At 42.1% G+C, this 20,564-nt stretch overlaps 1 protein-coding gene across 3 annotated transcripts; it reads left to right on the top strand.

The window, feature by feature from the left end:
- Positions 1-10,708: 10,708 nt before the first annotated feature.
- LOC104588302 (aspartic proteinase A1-like) lies at positions 10,709-18,056 on the top strand. 3 transcript variants are annotated; one of them, XM_010246173.3, is made up of 14 exons: positions 10,709-11,239; positions 11,936-12,313; positions 12,418-12,478; positions 13,398-13,492; positions 13,573-13,685; positions 14,038-14,206; positions 14,305-14,344; positions 14,447-14,511; positions 14,974-15,087; positions 15,231-15,295; positions 15,398-15,554; positions 15,637-15,756; positions 17,448-17,536; positions 17,718-18,056. In XM_010246173.3, exons 1-14 carry the CDS (start codon positions 11,237-11,239, stop codon positions 17,800-17,802), a joined length of 1,554 nt encoding a protein of 517 aa, XP_010244475.1. In that variant the 5' UTR covers positions 10,709-11,236; the 3' UTR covers positions 17,803-18,056. The 3 variants fall into 3 exon arrangements, with proteins under 3 accessions (XP_010244475.1, XP_010244477.1, XP_010244476.1); XM_010246175.3 differs by having other exon boundaries at positions 11,098-11,364; XM_010246174.3 differs by lacking the exon at positions 10,709-11,239 and adding an exon at positions 11,355-11,654.
- Positions 18,057-20,564: the final 2,508 nt, after the last annotated feature.

Below are 20,564 nucleotides of genomic sequence, written 5' to 3'. Positions count from 1 at the left end.
TGGAACGCGAGGCCCCTAGTGCAGGCGAGCCTAGGGTTCCCAGGTCGGTTGAGCTCGAGCGTCGTGAAGTTGCAACCAGCGCAACATCTCTCCTAGTTAGGCCAAGCGCAAACTGGGATGAGGAGCCTTGGATCCTTCACGTGGATGGCTCGTCAAACTAGCAGGGCAGCGGGGCTGAGATTGTTATGTACGAACCCAGCGGTGCGAAACTGGAGTACGCACTGTGCTTTGAGTTCGCGACACCCAACAACGAAGCAGAGTACGAGGTGCTACTAGTCGGGCTGGATCTGGCAAAAGAAGTAAAAGCCAAGCACATTGTCGTCTATAGTGATTCCTAGCTTGTGGTTAACCAAGTTACGGGTGAGTATGAAGCTCGCGAACCAACCATGATAGCTTACTTAGGCAAAGCAAGAGAGGCCTTGCTCAACTTCCAGTCACACTTCATTCAGCAAATCCCAACGACAGAGAACGTTGTAGCCGACGCCCTATCCCGGTTAGCCAGCACTAGCGATAACACCATGAGAACTGCGTACATAGAGAACTTGCCTCGGCCTAGCATTCTCAGGGGGGCAGAGGAGGTCGCTCCCATCGTTCAAGCAGAGCCGAGCTGGATTGATCCGCTCACGAGCTTCCTACTACATGGGACCCTCCTGCAAATTGTAATGCCGCCAGGAGGGTAGAGCGTCAGGCAGCTAAATACATCACGATAGAAGAATGGCTGTACCGAAGATCCTACACGCTCCCCTACCTGCGCTGCCTGCGACCCTCTAAAGCCGAGCCCGTCCTCCGCGATACTCAAGAAGGCCTGTGCGATGGACACTTGGGGGGTAGAGCCCTTGCTCAGAAAGCACTACGACAGGGGTATTACTGGCCAACGATGAAGGCAGATGCGACCGAGCTCGTCAAAAAATGCGAAAAGTGTCAGAAGCACGTCAACATCCACCACCGGCCTGCCGTCGACCTAAAATACCTCACCAGCCCATGGCCATTCGCACAATGGGGGATTGACTCACTCGGGTCATTCCCACCAGCGACAGGGCAAAGGAGGTTCCTGGTGGTGGCAATTGACTATCTCACGAAGTGGGTCGAGGCTGAACCCCTCACAACAATCACAATCCGGAATGTGCATAACTTCTTTTGGAAGAACATAGTGTGTCGTTTCGGATTACCTCGGGTACTGATCTCCGACAATGGTAAGCAGTTCGAAGACATCAAATTCCAAAACTGGTGCCAAGACAGGGAATTCAGTAGAACTTCACCTCAGTAGCACACCCTCAGGCAAACGGTCAGGCGGAAGTCACGAACAGAGCTATTCTCCACGGACTAAAGGCGCGCCTGGACCGAGCTAAGGGACTATGGGCAGACGAGCTGCCCAGTGTATTATGGGCCTATCGTACCATGGAAAAAACTGCCACAGGAGAAACCCCCTTTAACCTCACCTACGACACCGAAGCAGTCATTCCAGCCGAGATCGAAGTCCCCTCACTGAGACTGGAAGCGTATGATGACAAGGCAAATGAAGACGAGCTACGTACCAACCTCGACTTACTTGATGAAGTACGAGACCTTGCATACATCAGGACCGCGGCCTACCAGCAAAGGGTAGTTCGGTACTATAACACCAGGGCCAAAAAGTAGACTCTCCACATTGGCGACCTGGTCCTTCGTAAGGTTATGGTGCTTGAGCCCGGTGTTGGTAAGCTCGGTCCGAACTGGGAAGGACCCTACCGAGTAAAGTGAGTACTCGGGGAAGGAACATACGAGCTCGAGACCCTAGAAGGGAAACATGTACCTCGGGCATGGAATATTGTCAACCTAAGGCAGTATTACCTATAAGTAACTGAGTAGACCACGCATCACTCTCAGAGCCTTAGGGCCAAAATGCCGAGCTAACAAAGACCTCGGCGCAATAAAACCCATTCGCTTCTACATCATTGGCGAACTCCAAGAGCAGACCACGAGTCACTCTCGGGCAAGGCAAAAACTCAAGTAACACAAAAGAAACCAACTACTAATTTTCAATATTTCTTTTTCTCTACATGAGGCCTGGTTCATTGCATGCTTTAGTTCAGACTTGGTAACATTCTCTCTTCCATCTCTTTCTCCCCTTCTTCTCATCCAAGAGTGATCGCAAATCACCCTTCTTCATGGTCCCAGGTTAAATTGATAGTCAAGGAGACAAACCTTCCCGGCTGAAACTCCCTGGCTGAACAGGTACTCATTGCTTTTAACAAACCAATATAGCCAGATTCACTTACCTTTCTTTGTTTCTTAAGCCAAAGCAAGATGTGCTTATTGCCATAAGCTTGTTATGTATCACATCTCCACCACTTAGTATGAATTCCTAGGATCTGAAGGTGAGAATGGGGTTGGGGTTCTAGGGTGAGTGCATTTTATGCTCCATCTCACCCTTGCCTTCTTTTCAAGATGTGAGTGCATTTTATGCTCCATCTCACACTTGCTTTCGTTTCTAGATGTAAGTGCATTTTATGCTCCATCACACATTAGTCACGATTTTTTTTTTGCACAAAAATCAATGGGTCTCGCCGCCTGATCCATAAATTCATTGATCGTGGTCTCAATATGCCTAACACAGCAAGTTCTAGAATAATCAACTCATGTTTGACAGATAATTATGTGAAAATCAATTATGCATCTTGCCTATTGATCGATTAAAATCATGAGGTACCATATTCAGCCAAGAAAGATTCAGTTAGTCATGCTTGCATCCTATCTTATCTATTCAGCCTAAGCACATGATTCTTGATAAGTTGAAATCATTCAAGGATAAGCTTTCAGGGAGCAGAAATTTCAAGAAGGTAAGGTATCCCAAATTTCCATCAGATTTTCCTAATCCCCCCACACCTATACATTGTCCCCAATGTATGTGATTATGCATAAAGTAGAAGGATTTGGGGGTACTTCCCTGTTTGTCTTGTTGGGTTCCTACTAAACACAAAAAATCAAAATCAAACAAAATAACGAAATTAGATAAACACAATGGGTCGCCTCCCACAAGCGCAATTGTTTAACGTCGCTATGCTCGACGTTCTCCCTTGCTACCCTAACTCTCGTGGTTGCAGCTTCCGGTGTGCTCCCCTTTCATCCATCATGGGCGGGTTCAAATATGGAATAGAGGCCTTCGTATCCAATTGTACACTCGATTCTAGCTCCTCATTCATATCTTTTTCAAAAATTTCCTACACAGTTGGGTCAAAAATGTCAATCGAATAGATCGAATGGTCTTCAATTGGGTACTTCATAGCTTCAAAAATATTAAATTTAACAGTCTCTCCGTCACATTCGACGGAGAGAGTACCCTCATCCACATCTATTTTGGTCTTGGCCGTTTTCATGAATGGCCTGCCTAATAGAAGTGGGGCTGAACCTTCGATCGTGTTCTTCTCCATCTTCAGAATGTAAAAATCAGTTGGGAAAATTAAATCGTTAACCTGCACCATTACATTCTCAACAATCCCTTCTGGGTAGGCGTTAGAACGATAAGCTAATTGGATAACAGCTTTAATTTTCCTTAAAGGACCTAATCTCAAAGCATAGTAAATCGAGTATGGCATGACGTTGATAGATGCACCTAAGTCTAGCATGGCATGCTCGATTTGCTTATTGCCAATCACACAAGGTAGGGTGAACATACCTGGATCAGCATGTTTTTCTGGTAAGGTCCTCTTGATCACGGCTGAAACATTCTCTCTAACTCTTGAGTCCTGCACCTTCTCTTCTTCCTGTCCTTTATCCACCTTCCTTGGTGAGGTAGGTTCTAGCTGTAGTTCCTTCCCGCTTCTTAGCACCACTGCACTTACACTCTCCTTGGGGTTGACTACCGTTTGTGATGGTAGTTTCTCGGAGCTCTGCACCTCCAACTTGCTAACGACAGTGGCAAGTTGGCTGATTTGGCTCCCCAAATTCTGAATGCTGACTCTTGTTTCTTGTTGAAATTGTTGAGTATTAGTAGCTAGAGCCTTAACTATATCTTCTAATGACGTACCTGAATTTGGGGGTTGGCCTTGCGCTGTGATGGGTGTTGAAAACTGGGGCTATCGACTAAAAAAATGGGGCTGATATTGCTGCTATCCTCCTTGGTTCCCGTAGCTTAGGTTTGGATGATCTCTCCACCCCGGATTGTAGTAATTGGAGTAGGGATCATTGTTGGGGCTGGCCCGAGAATCCTCCTACGGCACTCACTTGCTGAATCGACCCATCCTGTAGTGATGGACACATGTCCGTAGGATGGCCAGGAATCGAACAGATACCACACACCCTGGCAGTTTGTAAATGTCCTGCAGCGAGTTGTCTTACCAAAGTAGTCAAGTCAGAAATCTGATTTTCTAAATTTACATGGCTTACCTCATTAACCCTTCTAATGGTACCGTCTGTCCTTGCACCGAAATGCTGTGAATTTTCGGCCATGTTGGAGATTAACTCCCTGGCCGCTTCGGGTGTCTTGTTCACCAAGGCTCCTCCACTGGCTGCATCGACCATACTTCTATCCATGGGCTGCAGCCCTTCGTAGAAGTATTGGATTAATAGTTGTTCGGGTATTTGGTGATGCGGACAGCTAGCAACAAGTTGTTTAAATCTTTCCCAATATTCATATAGTGTCTCACCACCAAATTGCCGAACTCCACATATTTCTTTTCTTATATTTGCAGCCCAGGATGCAGGAAAATATTTGTCCAAGAATATCCTATTCATCTCATCCCATGTGCGTACTGAACCGGGACAGGAAGAATATACAACCAATCCTTTGCTTTATCTCTTAAAGTAAATGGAAAGGCTATGAGTTTTACCTGGTCCTCGGTCATACCTTGGGGCTTCATGCTCGAACAGACGACATGGAATTCCTTTAGATGCTTATGAGGGTCCTCTCTTGGAAAACCATGAAATATAGGCAATAGTTGAATCAAACCAGATTTGAGTTCAAAGGCTACCTCAAGAGTGGGATACGTTATGCATAAGGGCTGTTGGTTCATAATCGGTGTAGCCAACTCCCTTAATGTCCTCTCTTTGTCAGCCATTCTTTCTTCTTTTTCGAAGATGGGTAAATCACAAGCAGATAAATCGTAATCTGAGTTCACCCTTTTAGGTGAACGATCCTTCCTTTGTTTCGCCTTCTTCCTTAAACGACGGGTGGTCCTCTCAATTTTGGGGTTGTACTCGAGTTCACCTCGTTGAGAAGCACGAGTCATAAAATAAGAAGGTTAACAAAAAGAAGGTAATAGCTAAGAAATTAAAGTTGCTCCCCGGCAACGGTGCCAAAATTTTGATGGGTTGTCGAAGCCCTCAAAATTAATACTAGTCCCACAATAAAATATTTGTAGTAAAAGTAGTACTAGGTCGAATCCCACAGGGAGCTAAACAATAATCTCTTAGCCGAATGCATAATATAATTGAGTGGGAAAATTTAATAACTAAAATTAAAAGAATAAGAAAGCAATAACAAACTAAACAAACAAGAGAAAATTAGTCTTACCGAATTCTGGTTCAAGGGTTCGGGTTGAATCGATTGGCCATCGATCCTAGGTAAATTTCAGCATTCTTGCCATTCAAGCATTTAACCTAAGATTTATTAGGATAGCCATAATAAACCTTGTGTTTTCCTAATTCAGTTGACCAAACCCAGCATTCGATCAACCTTTATCACCACTCAACTGGGTACGATAGCGTTCCATGTTAAACAGTGATAGCATTAAGATTTGTGAAAACAATTAAACCAAAATAACAATAATTGAGATAGCTGCAATTACTGAATCTTGTTTCATCAATTTCTTTAGGTTGAACCATGTTAAAACATTGGTCAAAGGCTGTCACGAACAATTGACCCCAAAAGATATCAACCTAATTGCTACTTGTACCATTATTCGTGACAATTACGGATCACCGAAATCATGGATAGCAGTAGGAAAATCAACATTAATTCAGTTTGTCAAACTAATTAACATCAACATCCAATAAAGATATGCACAAGAATCAATGAATACTTGAATTAAAAAGCAAGAAAATAAATTAACTACAGAACCTCACAATGACACAATCGAACCTCCCCCCTTGAACCAGAAAAAAGAAGCTTAGCTACTCATGATCTGTGCAATCTCCATGCTTTGCTTCTCCATAGCCGAACTGCCTTCTTGAGCTTCTTGGTCTTCTTGATGATCTCTTGGATCTGAGAGTGAGTGATGCTAGAGCTGGTTCGCCTCCCTCTTTATATAACCAAAGGAGAGGGCTGTTTTCCAACTCCTTCTAGGAGATCATCTTATCTTTAGGGAGTCTTGATCTTCTTTGAACTAATCCTATCCTATCTCTTATCTAATCCCCAACCTTCTTATCCTTATAGGATTACATTCAAAGTTTAGATCAAATAAGACTCTCTCCCTCTTGGGAGATTACATTCGAATTAGGACTCTAGACTCTTGCATCCGAGTTGGGCTTCTCTGCTACTTGGGCTGCTTCTAGGTTCTTCTGCAAGTTGGGCTTCAGCTGTTAAATGGGCCTGACTGCGAACCTGCTCCGACTTTGGGCCCGGTTTCGTACTCGATGCGGACCGAACCAGTCAATGCCCAAAACATAAAAGTTGTGGGCCTTTCTTTCTTCTTTCTAATGCTTCTTGAATTGCTCAATTCGGAGTCCGGAATTGTGAGTTAGGCCCAGATCACTGCCTGTTGCCGAAACTGTGCAAAATCACCCGAATTGGCATGTTTCCTTCCAATTGCCTTCTTTATTGCCCTGAATCGAAATACAAGAGTAATGAGTGCATTTAAGTGTTAAAATAATGTAAAAAGATGAAAATTAGGGGACAAAAATAGGGTTCTTTTCAGTCTCATCAAATATTGTCAACCTAAGGCAGTATTACATACAAGTAACTGAGTAGACCACGTGTCACTCTCAGAGCCTTAGGGCCAAAATGCCGAGCTAACAAAGACCTCGGCGCAATAAAACCCATTCGCTTCTACATCATGGGCGAACTCCAAGAGCAGACCACGAGTCACTCTCAGGGCTCAAGGGCCAAAATGCCGAACTAATAGACTCTGGCGTAATAACCAGCCGCCTCTATGTCACTCTCAGGGCTCAAGGGACTAAAACACCGAGCTGACCAAGGAGCTCGGCACCACAGTACATAATGTATCGAGGGTGCAAGCAGACCAGTAGGTTCCACGACGCTTAGCTCACCTCAATGTACAACCAGAAGACAGTTCGGGCATATGCCTTAGTATGCCTTACTATGTCAATCACTTCGCACACTCAACTATGATAGCTCAGATAAAACAACACTTGGAAAAGAAAAGTCAATTTCATTAACAAGTAAGTTTTGTACAATGAGCTCGACACAAAAAAAAAACAACAAAGACTGAGCTCGCAGGCTTGGAATACAAAAACAATCACTTCGGGGGCTCTTCATCTCCGCACGGGACCTCCTCGGGAGCTTCAGGCTGGTCAGGGGCGTTTGCTTCTTCATCACCATCCTCCTCCTTTGAATCCGGATCCTCTGTGGCTTGATGAGCTATCTCATCCGTGATTCGCGAGGTGGTGATGGTGCTCGTGTCAAGCTCGGGGTACGTGTGCCTTATCAGCCACCTGCTGAGCTTGAACTCCTTGCGGTAGGCCTCCCCCAGAACGACATCAAATTTGTCAGACTGGATGTACTCCACGATAGCCTTGATCTTCGTCTCCTCTGTGGCTCGAGTAAAGATCTCGGTCTTCTCCTCGATGTCAGCCTTGAGGAACTCCACCTTGTGCAAGAGGACCTTTTTGCCCTCCTTAAGGCCTTCCGCCTCTGCCTTGAGGGCATCCAGCTCGCCCCTCAACGCACCCTTCTCGCGTGCCAGCTCCGCTTTGAGGGCCTCCACCTCGCCCCTCAGCACGTCCTTCTCGCATGCTAGCTCGTCCTTCAACACCTAGCCGTCAGCATCGTAATAACTTCCCTCTGGGCCCTGGCGCCGCTCTCCAACTGGTGGATCTGCTCGCGAGCTGCCCGCAGATCGGTATGAGTTGCGTGGGATGACTCCTCGACGGTCAGAGCCCGCTTCAGGTTCCTCTTGGACTTAAGAGTTAGGGCGTGCACGGCGGAGTTCGCCTGACAAAGAGAGTTGGTTAGTACCGAAGAAACATACATATAAAAGAAAGGGAGGAGAAAGAAAAGAGAACTTACCACCATAGTGTGGTTAGCAGCTCGGGCTCCGAGCTGATCAGGGTTGAGCATATCGGCCCAGACCGAGATTTCCTCGGAGTAAACAACCCCTTCGCTTTTCCGAAGGCCGCACTGGGGGACCAAGATACTTCGGCCCTCATTCGGGCTCCCCGAGCTGGAGACCGTCGTCTCAGCTGTACGAATGGGATCGGCGGAGACCTCAGCTGTTGCGTCGGCAGCCCTGGTGACAATCTTAGGCTTAGCTATTGCCTTCGTAGTAGGCTCAGCCAAGGTTTCGGGCTCCCGAGGTGGTATGGACTCCTCCAAATCAATGATCGGAGGAGCACCAGGGAGCTCGGGCTCGGAAGAGGGAGCTAGTGGAAGCTTGGGATCGGGAGTGGGGGCCGGCAATGACTCGACGCGAGCTCTCTTAGCAGCCCACTTCTTCCTCCCCTTCATGTGTTTGAAGAGTCTATCCTCCTTTAGCTTATCCACTTCCATGGGACCTGCAATAGAGCTCGACATTAGTACTCGAGTAAAAGAAAAGGAAGGAGCAAGCCAAACAACTAAGGTACTAAGACTACCTACTCGGGCTCAAGCCGGCCTGGATGAGCTTGCTCTCGGTGATGTAATCCTTGTAACTACACCCGATCTCAGTCCACGACTAGAATGTCTCCCTTGTCTTCTTGTCAAGGATGATACCGGGGTCCTAGATAGCCGCCCTCCAGTGAGTAGGGAAGGGCCATCCTGTAGGGTTCTGGACTATGAAGTAGTCCTGCTTCCAAGCCGGGATCTTGCTCGAAAGCTTATGCATTAACTTGAAGCCCGGGCGAGGGGACAAGTAATAGGCCCTCCTGTGCTCGGGGAGAACGCATGAAGCACTCTTCTTTATTGTGAGGATAGAACAGAATATGTCCAAGTCCAGGGGGAGGACATACTCATAGCAGAGGGAGATGGTCCTGACCACGTTACGGACCAAGTTCGGGTGGAGCTAGTCTATCGTAACGTTAAAATGGTTCAGGACCTCCACTATAAGTGGATGGAAGGGAAGGCGGAGCCCGTTTATGAACTGCTCCCGGAAGATCACGACCTCGTCAGGGTCGTGCTCCCATGGGAAGTTACCTGTAGGTAAACCGTAGGTGTACTCCCCGGGCAGGTTGTACTGCCGAATAAGATAGCGGAGCCTCTCCAGGGTCATGGTAGAGGGTCTGAACCTGTCCGGCATCCGACCTTGGTGGGAGGTGGATGCCAAGTTACCCGTGGTCTCCCGCGCCTCGGGGGACTGGACTCCAGTGGGGTCACCCTGAGTCGAGGTACCCACCTCGGGCTCATCTAACTGACTATCGAAGGAAGACATAACTAAACTGAATTGAAGAGGAGTTAGGGTGACTCACCAAAGAAAGATGAACCGGACTGGGGAGAACTGACTCGAGCTGGAGGCCTTAGACGCGACCTCAAGACTACGGTTGAGGATTTGTGGCAAAGGAAAATGGCCAGAAGCCCCGCTATTTATAGCCACTATACACGGGCATCAACAGTTGAGATCGAAGCGATCTGATGGTCCTCATAAAAACCGGCTGTGCGAACCTCGAGGCCAAATCGATTTAGCGCATTTTTTGACGTCCGCAGAGTCCATAAGTCACGTGACATCCGCGCGTAGACCGTACGCGACTCGAGCTGCGCCTGGTAGAGCCAAGCTGAGAACCGGTCCAACCAATGAGCTGGCGGACAAGAAAGCTTAGGCCCCGAGCCAAATCCACTCAGCAGACCGCAGACTCCCCGCACTGGGTCAGAACCCCCAGCACGGGCAGTGGGGGGCAATTGATGTAGGGTGATCTGGCCCGACCTCGTAGCACGGGGACACGTAGACATGACCTGGCATAAGTGACAACTCAACGCGATAGCCTGGCCACGACTCGACGTAACAAGCTCGCCGAGGCCCGACCAAGCGACTCGGTGGGTGCGACAACTTGCCGAGGAGCAAGGCCCAGCTTGCCCCAAGCCTGAGGGTGGAGCACCCTGAGCTCCCTCCGTGCAAAGGGACCCGAGCTCCCCTTGAGACCCGAGCTCCTCCTAAGGGGCTCCGAGCTTGTACCCCAGCTTTTGGCTAAGTGTCCCGAGGGAAAAACACCTCGGGACAACACCCGTCGAGACTCCTGTTTGTACTTGCTTAAGGCTTGCCTCCAGTGCGAGCACCTTGGCACCTCGGTGCTGAGACAACCCAGCCCCGGGCGGTTTGGTGCAAAGTAGCTCGACTGCCTACAAGGAAGATCCGCCTGACATCCGTACCTGCCGGATCTGGTGGCTGCACCCACATTTCTTGCCAAGCAGTGTCGTGCCTGACGTCTCTGAAAAGCATGACACGCCTGACGAGTCCGTACCCTGCAACAGCAGCCTGCGGCAACAGCCTGCACCTGCCACCTTAGCCCTGGCAGTAACATCTAGGGCAATGGCGGTTACGCCTGATGTGACTGAGCTCCGCTATAAGAGGACCCCGACCCTCATGAAGTATGATACCCACCGGGATTTATCCCTTAAATTTAAAAAAAGTTAAAAAGGACAACGTTGTTGGTAGTGGAGCTCGCAGATGCGCGTTGGTATCCTTCTGCAGCAGGGTGTACCATTCACCAACAACCAAAGAAAGTCGAAAAGAGAAAGTAAGGAGGGCAAAGCGTTTGAACAATCGTCGCGTGGGAAGTGAACCAAAATGCATGCTTGACACGCACGTAAAACTTCGTCGGTTATAACCAAAACGAGAGAATCCGGGGCGTCGTTTTCCTGCACGTACCGTTCCATCTGTCCATTAAGTCATTATTATACTCAACGCTGTTGTAGTTTTTTAATGGGACGTACTAATTTAAGTTGCTTCCCGCCTTTCTTCCATCCTTACCGTTGATTCAGGATCCTTGGTTTCCAAGGCATTAAATCAATAACCTCGCCTCCGACTGTTATCGGAATTTGCTTAAGGTTTTCCGTTGAAAACAACTGGATTTAAAGAATCAGACGGCTGAGATTCTGAGGCACTTAAATCTCTCTTCGACGCAGTTTCGAAGTTCGACGACTGGTTGCTAAGCTGAAGGAAAAGCTTTCTGAATGGTAGTTTTTAGTTTTTCTGTCGCTCTCCCTGAATCGTTCTTTTCTATTTCTTCTCTTTCTTGGTTTCTTCGAGTCTCTCTTCGTTGTCCACTCTCTTCGTCTTCTATGCGAAGTTGATCCATTCCGTAAGTTGTCGCCTTCGATTCTGTTTGAATTTTGTTCTGTTTTCTCAATTCTTATTTAGTATTAATTTAGATTCTTTTGATCCTATTAATTTGGTTGAATCGATAGGGTTTATTAATGTGACATATATGGTCATGGAGTAAAAACCAACGGATTTCCTTCTAGATTTCCCGGGTTTCTTCACTTCCGGTCCATCTTTCCTCAAAATTTTGCAGTTATTTGCCATGGTCGTGGCCTGTAGTTAGGCTTCCGGCGTTTTCCTGGTCCTTAGTCATTTTCATTGCGCTGCATGGTGATTTTTTTATTGTTTTTTATTCTCTCTGCAATATTGATGTCCATGGAAAATTGGAAACCATTTTATGCTATTTTGGGTGTCTTATGTGCTTCTCCTGGAAACTGTTTATGCTTCTCCATTCTCATTTATGATTATGCACCGGTCGATCTTCTTAGGGTTTCATAATTTGTTTAGAAAATTTTATCGATAAATTCTGTTTTTGTTCTGTTGCTACAATGGTGCGGGTATATTTTCTTGCATTTCGTGAGCTCTAAACAAAAACAACAACTTTTTGGCAGGTCAATATGGGAATCAAATACAAAGCTACTGTGCCTTCTCTTTTCCTTTCGTTCCTTTTGTTTTCTCTGGTCCTTTCTTCGCCCAATGATGGGCTGTTTAGAATTGGGCTGAAGAAGATGAAACTCGACCAGAATAACCGGCTTGCTGCTCTACTTAAACCTGAGGGAGAGGAGCCTCTAAGAGCTTCTACACGGAAGTATCATCTTGGCGGGAACCATGAGGACTCTGGAGCTACTGACATAATATCACTTAAGAACTACATGGATGCCCAGTATTTTGGAGAGATTGGTATTGGAACTCCCCCTCAGAAGTTCACTGTGATATTTGACACTGGTAGTTCTAATTTGTGGGTACCATCTTCAAAGTGCTACTTTTCGGTGGGTCGCAAGTAACAGGATGTTTGATGGATTTTCTCCTTTGGAAGTTTTTCCATATTTGATTGCGTAAAAATGAACATAGTGTTTTTTCTATCATGACACAGGTCGCTTGCTATTTCCATTCCAAATACAAGTCTAGCCTGTCTAGCACCTACAAGAAAAATGGTTTGCTTTTGTTTCCTTATCCCATCATTCGCACGATGACATTTTTCTTCAGTTCAGCTTATTTGTTATTTGTCAGATTCCTTAGAGTTTAAATTTCTTGTTGATGTCTTGTTAATTTTTTTTTCTCAGATAAGGGAAACTAGAAAAAAAAAGAAAAGCTTGAATTCAATAGATTGAAAAAATATTCTGGGCCAAGCAGGCAAGCAGTTACACAGACCTAGTAGGCATTTTTTTAGGCACTAAATTTTTGGGGGGGGGGATTTTTCATGATGTGTAATGGTTTTCTGGTTTTAGGTGTGCAAACTCATGCTACATGCAATATCTTAACATGCGAAGTTACATAAATTATTCATGTGAGGAGGGTTTTGCCCCCTTGTTTATTTGTATTAATTTATTATGAAAAAAAAAAACTTTAAAAATCTTCAACAGATCTACAGCGATCTAAAAGGTTATTCTGACCTCTTCTATTACGCTCCTTCATTCTTGAGGTTCTGTTTCCTGTTTAGGAAGGGTTATTTCTATTTGCATGTGGAAGCTTGAAATCATCAATCAGGGTCCAGGAATCTGTATCTGAGAAAGATCCTTCCTGATTGGTTGCTTGAAGGGATCTCTTGGCAAAATGGCTCTTACGTATATCTGTTTCTATGTATACCCATTAACTAGCAGTCATCCATTGTTTGATTTTCATTTCTATATATTTGGTAAAAAACAAAAGCAAAGAATCTAAAAGGTTTTAACCATACAGTGGGCTGTTAGGCTGATGACCTCCATGTGTAAGTGTCTTGACAGCAAGGAGGTCTATTATGCGATCATGTTCTTATATGCATGCTGACTTCATAGTTATGAACTTAAGATCATGGCATTATGCTTAGAGGATGCTTCAACTTTTGAATGTGGTGTTATCCCATCCATCTTGCAGGGAAATCAGCAGAGATTCAATATGGCACTGGAGCTATTGCTGGTTTCTTCAGTGAAGACGATGCCAATGTTGGTGACCTCGTTGTGAAAGATCAGGTAGGTACATGTGTCCTGTCTTGTCAAATCCTGTAGTTTGTTAAGAGTCTTTGTGCACTCATACATGCCATCGTTTCCAGGAATTCATTGAGGCAACTAGAGAGCCTGGTCTTACGTTTTTGGCTGCCAAGTTTGATGGCATACTTGGGCTTGGATTTCAGGAGATTTCAGTTGGAAATGCTGTCCCTGTTTGGTATGCTGCTGTATCTTAGCTATTGAGGTGCTAATAGTTTCTTGATAAGGGGGAAGTCAAAGATAATTTACAATGTTCTAATTCTTTTTTTAACTACAGAAATTGGATTGCAGACCAATAATTTAAATTTTGTCAAGAATTTTGAAGTTTCAAGATTTTGTTCCATTTCCAAGAATCGCAGGAGCAGAATATTTAGGGAATACAAGATTCTTAAAAATATTTGATACTAAAGGGAGAAAAAAAAGAAAAGTTAGATAAATATGTGATAAAATGAGAAAAGGTGATGAGAAAAAGAAAAATAATTAATATCTATAAAATACATTATGTGCTGACTTAAATGCACTAACTCTAGGTACAACATGGTTAACCAAGGACTTATTAAAGAACCTATTTTCTCATTTTGGTTCAACCGAAATCCACAAGAAGAAGAAGGGGGTGAAATTGTGTTTGGTGGGGTTGATCCAAATCATTACAAGGGCCAGCATACATATGTCCCGGTGACTCGGAAAGGATATTGGCAGGTAGGTAGATTACTTGGTTGCTATTTGTAGTTAATAAAATATTTTACTATTATTGCTCTTCACTTCTAATCTTCTATTTATTTTTCTCTTATCATCAGTTTGATATGGGAGATGTTCTGATTGGTGGTAAAACAACTGGTAAGTAGAGAACTCTCTTCTATGTTTATCTTTCTTGTAGCCAGGGAATGCTGTCTTTTATGTTCACCACTAAAATTTATGATATAAGTGTACTGGTTTCAGGATTCTGCTCAGGTGGTTGTGCAGCTATTGCTGATTCTGGAACCTCATTGTTGGCTGGTCCATCGGTATGTATCAGTGTTTTAAGTTTTTCCATTGATTGCTAACTTTCAGGTTTTATGTATCAGTGTTATAATTTCTTATTCTCCAAATGATGCTGACATGAAAGACCAGTCTTCACCAAAATGCACAGGCATGCAGAGCTGACACATGAAAAGTTTAAACGCAAATTGAATGCATATAACTATTCTGCACCAATGTTCATAAATGGTGTAATACATATAAATATCACAAAGACCTGTAAAGGCTATGTCCTTATTCAATTGATAGAAGATCTTGGTTTTGACTTGTTTACAAGCTGTTAATCTTTCTTGAGGCTTATCCAGAAAATGCATTGTTAACAATCAGAAATTCAAAGTTATTGTTATACACAAACACACCCAAAAACTTCTTTGCTAGTCTTATATGAAATAAATGAGTAGAATGAGAAGTACATCCAATTAATATTTTCCTGATTTTCTTGTTTGCAGACTATCATTACTGAAATCAATCATGAAATTGGAGCTTCTGGGGTTGTTAGCCAGGAATGCAAGACAGTTGTTGCACAATATGGGCAAGTAATATTAGAAATGCTATTAGCAGAGGTATTCTCATAACATACCCCCACTCATCTACATACAAACAAAATGAATGATAATTTCTTCTGTTTCCCTTGCTGTATGTCATATCAAGATCTTAAGATGTTTTTGAGTATGAACCATCTCTGTTCCGTTGGCTGTCTTTACAGGCACCACCAAAGAAAATATGCTCCCAGATTGGTTTATGCACTTTTGATGGGACTCGAGGTGTTAGGTTAGGGAAGCCTTTCTCTTTGTTATTATTATCTTCATCAATTAATGATTCCATGAATATTTTCCAATCAGAACTTGGTAAATTGGTCATATGTCTTTACAGTACTGGCATCAAGAGTGTAGTAGATGAGAGCAATGACAAGTCATCTGGTGGTCTGCATGACACCATGTGCTCTGCTTGTGAAATGACAGTTGTGTGGATGCAAAATCAACTTAGGCAGAACCAAACACAAGATCGGATATTGAACTACGTCAATGAGGTGAATGGCCTTGCATTATGTTTAATTATTCTTTGATAAGATAGAGTTGGAGTTTGCCTCATGCCATCATTTGTAATTGCAGCTTTGCGATCGTTTGCCTAGTCCAATGGGACAATCTTCTGTTGATTGTGATAAGCTTTCTTCCATGCCTATTGTTTCCTTTACTATTGGTGGTAAAGTGTTTGACCTTACTCCACAAGAGGTATGCCATTAGACTGCTGGGTAGAAGTAAATATCTGCCAATTTGACTTTTGATTTCATCTGTTGGAAGTATTCATAATTTATCATAAAATTTATATGGTAGTTACCACAAAGTGAAATGATATGAAGAATATATTAAAGGTATTGCCTGTGGCATATGATAAAAATATCTGGAAGAATTAACATCATGCATATTTTTCATTTTGTGGCAACTTTATCCTGTACTGGAAGGGGTCATGGCACAAATAAGTGGAAATTAGAGATTCCTAACGTAGTAGTGACCTTGTTTGTCATTTTACCCACTTCTTCCATCTGCCCTTCCTACTAGAACCTCTACTCTATTTACTTCTGTGCTTGGATTAATTACAGAAATTTATTTCTTATAGAAGTCTCATGCAATTTATTTTTGCCTGTACTGAGTTTACATAACACATGGAACATATAGGTGACAGTCTAGTTTGGTGGAATCTTGGGATGTATTAGAAGGGTGTCGAACAAAATTTAGGTGGTCATTCTATTATAAAGATCAGACATTTAAAGAACTTGTTTCTTGACAATGAAATTTGGTATCACCATCTGCAGAAGTTCATTCAAATAAAGCATGGGGGTACTAATCATTCTTCATATGCACAAGATAAAAACTGCTGATGAACATGGAGCAGTTAGTAATCCAAAAAAAAAAAAATGGGGATGGCATAATGAAGTGATAAGGTTGTCTGACATACCAATTGGGATGACAATTCTTCTACAATTGCAAGTTGTATTCTGTTTGTTCAGACCTTGGGAAGGTAGTTGGATTTAAATTCCACCCATGATTTGATTCGCTTGAATTGAAATGATTATTCCTACATTTTGATCAATGGTAAAATGCAAAATTGGAAGACACCATCTGGCTAAATTTATGTCCAAATGCAAAATGGGTCTATATTACAGAATTTATAGGTTTATAAGATTTATACCCAGCCACAGTTTGTCACTCTACAAGATTTATGACCCATGGGTTTACAAGATTATCTTCTAGTTTACTCGTAAAAAAGAAAAAGAAGGCCATAGGACTGAGAAGCAAGATTCAAGGACCTTTTTATTTTTTGCTTTAATACAATTATACTTCACCTTTTCTCAAAAAGAAGCAAAATTTGAGGATGTTCAATTCTGGGTCGAGAGATTGATTGAGCATTTGGAAACTATGTACAAATGATTAAATTCTGAACTGGCACAGATTCATTATAGAAATGTATTCGTTGCAGTGGTATTGATTCAAGTAGAAGGCCATAGGACTGAGAAGCAAGATTCAAGGACCTTTTTATTTTTTGCTTTAATACAATTATACTTCACCTTTTCTCAAAAAGAAGCAAAATTCGAGGATGTTCAATTCTGGGTCGAGAGATTGATTGAGCATTTGGAAACTATGTACAAATGATTAAATTCTGAACTGGCACAGATTCATTATAGAAATGTATTCGTTGCAGTGGTATTGGTTCAAGTAGAATTAAATTTGTCATAGGATTCAACGCGACCCATCTATCATTTCTTTGTGGTTGTGTTTCTGAATTTTACTTTGAAATGTTTCCTTTATAGTGCAGTACATCCATGTATAGTTTTAATTTCTATAATGTACATGTTTTGCTTCTGCTTTATTGCAGTGCGCCTGCCTTAATATTTGTTGATTTATTTATATGTTGATATGGTCAGTACATCCTCAAAGTGGGCGAAGGGCCTGAAGCTCAGTGCATCAGCGGATTTACAGCTTTGGATATTCCTCCTCCTCGTGGACCTCTATGGTATTGTTTCTAGCTCTTGTAATCTTGAGTTTCTTTCTCTTTTCCCTACTTGCATATGTTCTGGTGATGGTTTTTGATGGTGCATTTAGTCATAATTTTGTGTGGGTTCTCTAGCATAGAATGCTCAAAGTGGTAGTAATGATGATTCTGAATTTTTAACCATGGAAATTATGAAATGCAGGATCTTGGGGGATGTTTTCATGGGCAGCTACCACACGGTGTTTGACTATGGCAATCTAAGAGTTGGATTTGCAGCAGCAGCATAAATGAATATTATGAACCCAACTTGCTCCCCTCTTCCATCTCTCTCTTTTTCCCTGCTGTCCACACCTCTGATCCACCTTTCAATACAAACTTAAAAAATGGGGTTTGTTGTCTATATTGGCTCTTGAATGATATGCTTAAATGTTCACTTGTCTATGCTGTCATGTCTTCCCCTTCCCTGCTCTTATGAGCCGTTTGATAACGCTGAAGTGGCTGAACTGAATGACTTATTGGTGTGTGAACTCCTTGATACTTATCACTTGTCTATGCTGTCATGTCTTTGCCTTTTCTGCTTTATGAGCCGACACCGTTGATAACGGCTGAAGTGGCTGAACTGAATGACTTATTGGTGTGTTTTTAGTGAATGCTTATAAGGTAGGTGTGAACCTCCATGACGATTGGAGATGTAATTGGACTTGTTGCCAATACCTTGAATATTTTATTCAATTATTTTAACCTCTAAAATAATAATTATTGAGTTCAGCCACTTAAGCCATTGTTAAACTCATTAAAAAACTTAATTCACTAAAAGACAAAACACAAGATCGAATATGAAATGACTATAAATTAGGTATAAGCACATACGAAACACGTTTTTAGTGGTTTATGTGAGGTGTGAACCTTGATGATATACTTTGGAAGGTTAAAAACGGTGGAAGAAATAAAATATGTATTTGTCTTTGGTAGAAAAGGGCATTTCATTAAACAAAGAAAACCAACGAACTACAACCAAGAGAAAACAGTTCCAGAACAAAACCAGCAGACCTATATCATTGGTAAGATGGTATGTATGTACTTAGAAAGCTATTTTAATTTCATCGTTCATTAGCAATTTGGCATAGCCCTTCATGGTTCACCGCCTGCTGCTCCACTAATCCAATAGTTGATTTATGGGGTGTTCAGCAATATGACTGGTTTTGTTTTTTAAAATAAAAACAATTGCCATATCAGCAAAATCTGTCACACCTTTTTATGCTTTTGGGGTTTTGGTCTATCTGGCCATCTGGGTTTGGAAATAAGGGTGTCAATTGGTCGGTTTTAGGTTAGATCCAATTTAATTCAAATCTTATTAAATCGGATTTAGACGCTCCATATTTTTATTGGATTGGGTCAATCCAAAATATATTGGTCCATATTCTTATTGGTTTTAATTAGACTTAAGCCAAATTTTCAATAATACGAACATGAGGTCAAACTCTTGTCCAATTTAGAACCGATCAAAACTGAAGTCGGCATAAAATCACTATTAGAAAGTACTTTATAATAGTAATTTTATGAAAAGTACTTTTACGAAAGTATTTTCACAAAAGCGTTTTTATGAAAGCATTTTTATAAAAGCACTTTTACGAAAGCACTTTAATATAAGCACTTTACAAAAGTACTTTTATACCTAAGCATTTTTACAAAAGAACTTTTATGGAAGTACTTTTATAAAAGCACTTTTACAAAAGCATTTTTATGAAAGAACGTTTACGAAAGTACTTTTATAAAGCACTTATACAAAAACACTTATAAAAATATTGTTATGAAAGCATTTTTACAAAAGCACTTATACAAAAGTACTTTTATAAAAGCACTTCTATGAAAATATTTTGATGAAAGCACTTTTATGAAAGTATTATAAAAGCTTTTTTATGAAAGTATTTTTACAAAAGCACTTTTATGAAAGCACTTTTACAAAAGTGTTTTTTCAAGCCAAAAGGATTATTTTTGTAATTTTCAGATTTTTTCATTTTAATGTATTTTTGTAATTTTTATATGTTATATTTTTTATATATAATTTTTGATATTTCATTTGGTTTGGATTGGATCCAATTTAGTCCATTTACATTTTAATGGATTGAATTGGATTTGATTTATTGGGTCTAGCCCATTTGTAAATGGACTCACATTGGACTGGATCGGGTTGGACTAAATCCAGTCCAATTTGCACCTCTAGTTTGGAATTGGAAAGCGTTTTATTTTTTGACAAGTTGCCAATAGGGGTGCAACTTGGGTTAGGTTAGAACAATATAATTTTGGTCCAAGTTAGGTAGAACAATATAATTTTGGTCTATTTGGGGTCGGTGCTTATGTCATTGTTTTCAAAATCAGACCGGACCAGAAAAATCGGGAATCAGTCACCTGACCAGTTCCGTTTTCCTCCAAAACCGATTTTTCCCTCAAAACCGTTGATTTTGGTCAGCAAACTATTGAACTGGCTGGTTAACTGTTCAAACCGTTTTGACCGTTTTGTAATTTTTTAAATTTTTTGTCAAAACGGGCTGCCCATTCGGGTCGAACGATCGGCCGTTCGAACCAATAACCGGACCCCTGACCGGTTTGGTCACCAGTTCGTTTTTAAAATCCATGGCTTATGTAGTCTACGATGTTTTACAACTTTAAAGGTTGACTTGGAGGCTGAAGTGCTTTTCGTCCAATTAGACGGATGGATAGTTTAACCATCTTAGTCAATAGATCAATTCGACACAATGAAAAAGTTTTAAATGAACAAAATAATAGAAATAACCCAACAACCCGTTGAACGGTTTAATGTTTCAAATCATTTGGATCAATGGGTTGTTGATAAAATCGATGGTTTTTTGTGATATGGTGGATTGGATGTTGTTCTAAATCATAATTGTGAACAAGTTACCTCGTCACTGGTATGGTAAATTCGGTCAATTAAAAACACTGGTTTATTGTAAGGTTCAAAATTTTGCAATATATATGTCGATATGTATTGTATCTTTAAGGGGTTGGTACTGGAAACACTACAAAATCA

The sequence above is a fragment of the Nelumbo nucifera genome, chromosome 1 (assembly GCF_055504915.1).
Source record: "Nelumbo nucifera cultivar China Antique chromosome 1, China Antique-T2T, whole genome shotgun sequence".
NCBI classification, from domain to species: domain Eukaryota; kingdom Viridiplantae; phylum Streptophyta; class Magnoliopsida; order Proteales; family Nelumbonaceae; genus Nelumbo; species Nelumbo nucifera.
This window is presented reverse-complemented; position numbering and strand designations above follow the sequence as displayed.

What these genes read in the sequence shown, in the direction of transcription:
- LOC104588302 (XM_010246173.3), top strand. An exon ending in TAGCACCTACAAGAAAAATG is followed by an intron (nt 12,479 to 13,397) that starts GTTTGCTTTTGT and finishes TCCATCTTGCAG; the next exon opens with GGAAATCAGCAGAGATTCAA. An exon ending in TTGACCTTACTCCACAAGAG is followed by an intron (nt 15,757 to 17,447) that starts GTATGCCATTAG and finishes TGATATGGTCAG; the next exon opens with TACATCCTCAAAGTGGGCGA.